Here is a 7,047-nt window from a genome sequence, read left to right on the forward strand (position 1 = left end):
AGCGTAGGGCTGTGACTATGACCTTTATTGAAAGATAAGAACTTTATTCAGTCTTGAGGGAAGTGAAGAATAGCCCATGCTTCAACCAACAAGTTTGTCTTTGTGCTTTGTTGTATTATCATCTTGTCATATAGTAAAGCGGCATCCTATATTTTTTCCAACAATAGTTGCTTTGCAGTGCTATTCCTGTGAGCAGACAGGACGGCAGGGTCCTTGGATTGGAAGAAGATCAAGGAAAACCATTCCGTGAAAAGGGGGAAGAACTGCCCAACTGGGCTTAGTTTAGTCCCTGACAACCTGTAATTTAAATTGTTCTGTATGCATTCCGCCACTTGTTGACTCATAGAACTGTGATATTAGTATACAGGTTACAACCGATGCATCCTGTTTTATTATTGAAACAGTCTTATGGTTTATGAGGTGCGCCTGTAGTTGTGCAGGAAGAAAACATATATTCGGACTTGACTTGGTAAAGAATGTATATGTAAATATATTTATATATGTTAAGAAGAACATAGAGATCATTGGATTATGTTTTACTGGATAGCTATTTTATTTTATTGATGCTTAATATCAGTTGCTATTGATATTTGGTAAAACATTTTCTGGTTTTGAGAAAACTTTATAATGGTCTGGCTTTGTCACTACATAATAACTTCGACTCAAGCTTTTTCTAATGACACATCTACCATCTTGGTGTGAATATAGCGAATAATGACATTTTTTTTTCAGTTCGGAAACATCTTATTCCTCCTTTAGCTGGACATATATAATAAAGGGTCCCAATATTTTTTTTATTATTTTTTTAATAGGATAGTTCCTCTCAATTTTTCACCCGTTTTTCAATTCTTAACTTAAATTCATTTCTTCTCCGCTGGTTGATGGCAGACGCCCCAATTAAGAGTTATGGTGGAGGTAAAAGTCTTATATTGGAGCAATTTTGTTTTGCAATTTTTCTTCATACGAATAGTACTGTTAACATTCAGCAGTCTAAGACCTTGCAACATTGGCATTGAAGATAACATACAGACCTGCAGGTAAGATATATAATTTTTTTTTAATACTGAGGGGAAGGTACACACAACGTTGGGGACTACTAGGGTATTGTCAACGATCGATCATTGTGTTTTGAAGGGTTTGTATGTCTTGACATCTGTAGCCAAACCTTGAATAGATCCAGCAGCAGCGACAATGGACACAATCAAACAGGCGCCGCTCAAGATCTTGAGCATATTCCATCTGAACGAGTACTGGGGTATTTTTGACTGAGCAATGTGCATTTCAATAGGGAAGTAAACTGTCAGTGGCCAAAATGAGGCTGCTCCAAGCAGACCCAAGAAATCATTGAAGAAAGGGAATATCATAGCTACCAATGTCGTCACTACAACGTATGCGGTTCTCCAGACCAGCCTGAAGGGGCTCACATAGTAGACGCCATGGAATGGAACATTCATGGCATACTCACGCGATATAAACTTGCTTTCTGGCCAGCGCTTATCGCAGAATCTTTCTGCGAGTCCGTATATGGGCTGGCAGAACACCTGCAAATGATACCAAAAGTTCGAAGTTGGCAAGTCAAATTCTGATGTTGTTTTATCACTAGTAATTTATGTATAAGAGAAACTGATATGTGACACGATTATAGGAAGAAGAAAAAGGTTAATACAATTTGACCTGATAGGCACCGATTAGATGAATGGCAATGCAAACGTTGGCCAAATCGATCAACCAAAATGGTTCATAGAACCCAAATCCGGTGAGGAAATTTCCTGGTGCACTATTTCCAAATGCTGCATAACCAACACAACCGCATAGGATATAAAAAGTGGTGGTAGTCATAATTCCAGCAAAAGTTGCCTTTTTCATAGATCTGTTTTCTGGTGGGCTTGATCTCAAGGTGTCCTGCAATTCGTACATACATCACGATGAGATTCAAGTTATTTTATTATTTGAGCTTAATTCGAATTGGGTTGTTCAAAATACGAAAATGTAATATATTTTATGTTTTTTGTGAGTGATTTTAGTTTTTGGGGTTCATTGTATGAGGGGCCCAGGTGACAGATGTTTGATTATTCAATAAAGTGACCAGTTTTATAAAGATGTGACGAATCGTAAAGAGGGTGGAGAATTTGACAAGGTGGAAGTTAGTTGCATGTAAAGTTGGTAAAAGGTATATATAATAATGCACTAAAAGAAAGCAAAGGATGGAGGAGAAGAAAAGGTGAAACAATTCTCAATTTCTTTTTGGAAAAGTCCAACATATTCAGTGGCCCAAATATTGGACTTCCTTGGTCCACTGGGAATCTTATAAAGTTTTATAAAGGTAATGAAAGTTTTTGTTTGTTTCTTCTGTTTTGAACAGAGAAAAAAAAAGAAATCTATATAATTAAGTGATTTTCACTTCTTTCGCATTCACGAACCAGAAGTTACCAAAACCATGATAAACATAACTATCATTCTCAATGAATCAATATAATAATTTATTTTCAAAATTATTTTAAAAAATTTAATAATTACTTAAAACGATTTTATCATGTGATAGTCTTTTGTTTGCTTTCTAGTTTCTACCTATCTTGATCTGCTATATCTCGTTCTATAATACTGCATGCCTAACAATCACGATAAAAAAAACTGACAAGTGGGCCCCACTATAATTTCTACTATTTTCTTTTTATTTTTTTAAGCTCTTCAGATTTATTCAGGACAGGTTTCAATCAAACCCCTCTCCTTCCCAATTGGCAACTTGCTCTAGAACAGTCACAGGACAAGAGTAGCTTCGACCTCACAAGTCACAATACACAATACTATTGTGTTAAGCCACAAGATATTTTATACAAACAAACAATAGCTATCAATACTAATGGCCAAGCCTAGGGTGGTATAATTGTTATAAAAATTAAATAATAAATATATATATGTAAATACCCTATATAAACAAAACAAGCAACTATTGGTTTTGTGACACCTACCAAATAATGATACACATCCTCCAAAAACCAGCAAACATTGCCATGCCGACACTAACTCAGCAAGGCACACATTCCAATATATTAATTTAAAACGAATGTATTAATCAAAGTAATATATTTATTGTTGCTCTAAATTATTGATATATGTCTGTCTTTGAATTTTCTTCTTCTTCTTCTTTAGAGTGTGCAGACAAAAAAGATTAACCCTATATCTATCTATATGCATGTGCACCAGCTATACATGCTTACGATGTGGAATTAATACTTGTATTGATAAGTGTTATCCGTAATAATACACTTGTATATATAATAATAATTATGATATATTTTCTCCTGCAAGGCTACAAGCCACGTGTTTGTCGTAACAGTTGTTCTTACTTTTTAGCTTTGTCTTGAGAAGTATATAAACATAAAAAACTGACTTTGCTGCCCAGAGACACACGGTGGTGTTTGCCCATGTGAAGCTTTGTGATATCTGTTTCATTATTGTGTAATATAACACCAAGTTCTAAGTGTATAATAATCTTCATAAAAGTAAAGTATATATAATAGTCTTTTTGAAAGTTAAGTATATACGTAATAGTTACATCATCTAGACATATAATAAAAATCTTTATATCAGCAAGGAGAAGAATAAGTAAAATTCCTTTTTATCTTCAGTGCTTTACTTTATCTGACAGGACGCTTTCCCAATATTGCATGCAATAATATAAATAACATGCAGTCGCGCGCATATAGTAAAAGAATAAGTAGCCACATAATAATAATAATAATGCTTCACTAAACTAAAGTTTGAAAAAAAATGCCCTTCATTCCATGAAAAATTCCAATATTAATTAATGATATATAGATATTGACACACACACATACATATATATGGATGGTACTGCATACATATGTAAATGGTTTTAGTTTTACCTGTATTTCAATGAGAACAGTAGAAAAGGCATAAGCAAAGGCAATATCTCCGATGGCTTGGAAAGTTCTCCAAACTTTCTCCGATCCCGTCACGTCCACCCCAACTGTCACTCCCGTTAAGGTTGTCTTTGCATGCGTACCCCCTTCATTTTTCAATAATTATTTATTTATTTATCATATTATTTACGAAAAAACTGAATATATATATATATAATATTCCAAGCATGTATATCTATATACATAAAATAATTTACTTACCTACTACTTTAGCGATGGAGAGACCAACTCCGATACTAGAGTAAGCAAAGGACATAACAGCAGCGAGTATAGAGAGCCAAGAAAGATCATGAAAATTTGGTATTTGACTCAGAACGATTTGGATGCAAGCAAATATTATCATAAATGGGTAATTTGAGATTGAACATTTTGCCGAGTGACCCTCTTTGTGAAAACAGTTTGACCTTTTTACAGCCCTGAAATGGTTTTCATTTCAAACATTATTATTATCCAAACACCATTAATAATTAATCACAACAAAGCAAAATTACTATAATCACTACTTAAGTAATTAATTAGTTGATGAGGAATACATATAAAGCTACAGTCTCAAATAAATTGTAACGTAAAATAAGTATTAAGTAACACAAAGTTGACTTACACCATACTGATAGAGGCAGTAATAGTGTAACCGACTGTTATTCCAACCAAATTACCATACTGAGCCAACCCACAAAGCTGTACTTTTCTCCCACCTGCCAAAACAAAATCCCAACCCCATTAATATTTTTGAAGCTTTTTAAGAACCCCAGTAACATTTCTTTCTACTTTTTTAAAAAAAAAAAAAAAAGTGATAATATATAATTTTTGCTGCACAGGGAAATGAATTATAATACTATTGGGACTCACATTAAATTTGATTTTTAAAAAAAAAAAAAACATTATGTATTCTCTCGTTTTGAACGAGGTTTCATTTTTATGGACTATGCAATTTTATTTTATACCTAAGTAAGCTTTGACGGCGGCCATGTAGGTGTAGTTTCTCTTTCCGGTGACGGGGTCTGGGGCCCTGTAACAGTCGGCCAGAAGAGTAGAAGTGAAATAGGTAATGAAGGAAAAGGCCATGAGAACTGCTGGTCCCGCGGTCCAGCCCAACTGGGCATTGGCCCACGCCAGTGACAGTACTCCCGATCCAATCACCGCCGTGATGATATGTGCACTCGCCGTTACCCATGTCCCTTCATTATTATTTTGTCACAAAATCAAATCATTTATATATAAGTCATGAATAAACTAATAAAATTAAAAGAAAAATGGCATGGGGAATTTGAGTGGATACCACTTCTTTTGGGGCGACCATCTTCATCAACGTTCTTACGAAAGTCACCGTTTTCCATAACGGCAGTAGCATGGTGAGGATGATTTTGTTCTATGAACATGGGGTTCTTTTCAAACTCTTTGGTCATAGTAGGAGTAGGAGTAGAGTAGGCGTAGTAGTACTAGTTTAGTGGGCTTTTCTTTCTTTCTCTCTTAGACTTCGAGTTTGGTTTGAGAGAAGTTGTGAGTAGAAATGACTCAAGAGAGTGCTATATATTTGAATGAGGAAATGGGAGGGTTGGGACACAAATGTAATAAAGAAGAAAAAAAGGTGGGACTAGTCCTAGTAAATGGTGGGTAAGAAAGAATCAAGTCAAAATGACTTGCTTTGCGTGAAACAGAAACATATAAGTAAAATTTACTGTCCCTCCATGTTCCACCAGATTTTTTTTTCTATTACTAATATCAAATCTACCTTTTAGGTTTGATATATATTGATGATATTGTTTCTAAAAAACACTCTTACCTTCTCTGTTCCAACCCCAGTAACTAAACCCACTAATATTTATATAAGAAATATCTAACATTATCTCTTTGATTATAAGTTATATATTTTGGCTACTGAAATCAATTTTCCTGAGCCAATAAGTAATGTTAACTATGGTTATAAATCAAAAGGACGTTTAATTTGAAAAATAAAACAAATAGAGTCAATCTTTGTTTTGGCATAAGTTATTAGTCAAAAGCATTTCTAATTCTAAAAGAATCCATTGAATTATTACTAATATATATATATATATAAATCAAATTAACTTAAGAATAATAATTCAACATGGTCGTAGACATAATTTAGTAGTATTATACTTTAGTTCACAAAGAGTAGATCCCAATTTTGATAAGTCTGACTTTCGTCCTTGCTCGTTGGGTGAGTCTTGCAGTCAAGCTCTTTTCTGTCTTTGCACTTGAGGGTCAATCTCCATCTGGCTCGAGAAAACCTTTGCACGCCCCTGTTATCTTTTGGAGGCCTACACCCTATAGAAACTGTCTATCTGAGATTGTCCCTTGAACCATAAGTCCTCACTCAAAGGTGAATAATCATATTTTTTAGAGGTACCAAATACAACTCTAGTTAGGCAGTTACCGAGGGGAAAGTCTTTCTTGCTATTTGAGGTTAGCTGGAATGAAAGTAATGATTCTAATCACTTGTGTAAAAATATATAGATTTAGGGCACGTTTGGTACGTCGTATTGTATTGTATAATATTACATATGATTATATTGTATAGTATTATTTTTATGTAACACTGTATTTGGTATTCACTTGTATTAAAATGATGTATTAAATTATATTATGTTTAGTACGCAATCGTATTGTATTGTATTAATTAAAACTAAATAAAATAAATATTTAAAAACAATATCATATGTGATACTACCTGTAACGTCCTGGATAGCCAAGACCGTTACATTGTGTGTTTATAAAGGTGCAAGACTTACTAATCAAGTCATTTAGTTAGAAACATGTTACTGAAACTACAGTTGAACTAGGGTTAAAGGATTTTGGCCCCAAAAGTTTCATTCCTTATAATCAAACATTTTCTTTACATGGGATCCCAGAAGTAGTAAAGTTAAAAGACAGTTTACAAAATTTCAGTATTAAAAATACAGTTACTAGCCACTCTAAGGCAAAACAGACAATTAGGCTTTTCTCATCCTGTACCACTCCTCGGCCGTGGCAGCCGATCAGCTGACTATGTGCATTCAGCCCCAAAGCTCTCCATCTCAGGATTGGTCCACTTTGCCTTTGCCTTTACCTGCACCATGTAGCACCCGTGAGCCAAGGCCCA

The 7,047-nt window shown here is 34.4% G+C and overlaps 2 protein-coding genes across 5 annotated transcripts in view; one reads left to right on the forward strand and one right to left on the reverse strand.

Annotated features, from left to right (window-relative positions):
* LOC133805156 (KH domain-containing protein HEN4-like) overlaps positions 1-532 on the forward strand; it is a 34,530-nt gene extending 33,998 nt beyond the window's left edge. For 3 of the 4 annotated variants that reach the window (XR_009878872.1, XM_062243254.1, XM_062243257.1), the window contains one exon: positions 179-532. The gene's annotated coding sequence lies outside the window, so the exon portion shown is untranslated. Of the gene's footprint in view, positions 1-167 lie in introns of all 4 variants that reach the window. The other variant, XM_062243255.1, reaches the window with a different exon arrangement.
* Positions 533-910: 378 nt separating this feature from the next.
* On the reverse strand, positions 911-5,451 carry LOC133805157 (amino acid permease 6-like). The gene is made up of 7 exons (XM_062243258.1): positions 5,224-5,451; positions 4,889-5,122; positions 4,546-4,639; positions 4,146-4,360; positions 3,888-4,030; positions 1,675-1,902; positions 911-1,541 (listed from the first exon to the last, which is right to left on the reverse strand). Exons 1-7 carry the CDS (start codon positions 5,348-5,350, stop codon positions 1,119-1,121), a joined length of 1,464 nt encoding a protein of 487 aa, XP_062099242.1. The 5' UTR covers positions 5,351-5,451; the 3' UTR covers positions 911-1,118.
* Between the last annotated feature and the right edge of the window lie 1,596 nt (positions 5,452-7,047).

Source organism: Humulus lupulus, chromosome X (genome assembly GCF_963169125.1).
Source record: "Humulus lupulus chromosome X, drHumLupu1.1, whole genome shotgun sequence".
In the NCBI taxonomy this organism is placed as follows: domain Eukaryota; kingdom Viridiplantae; phylum Streptophyta; class Magnoliopsida; order Rosales; family Cannabaceae; genus Humulus; species Humulus lupulus.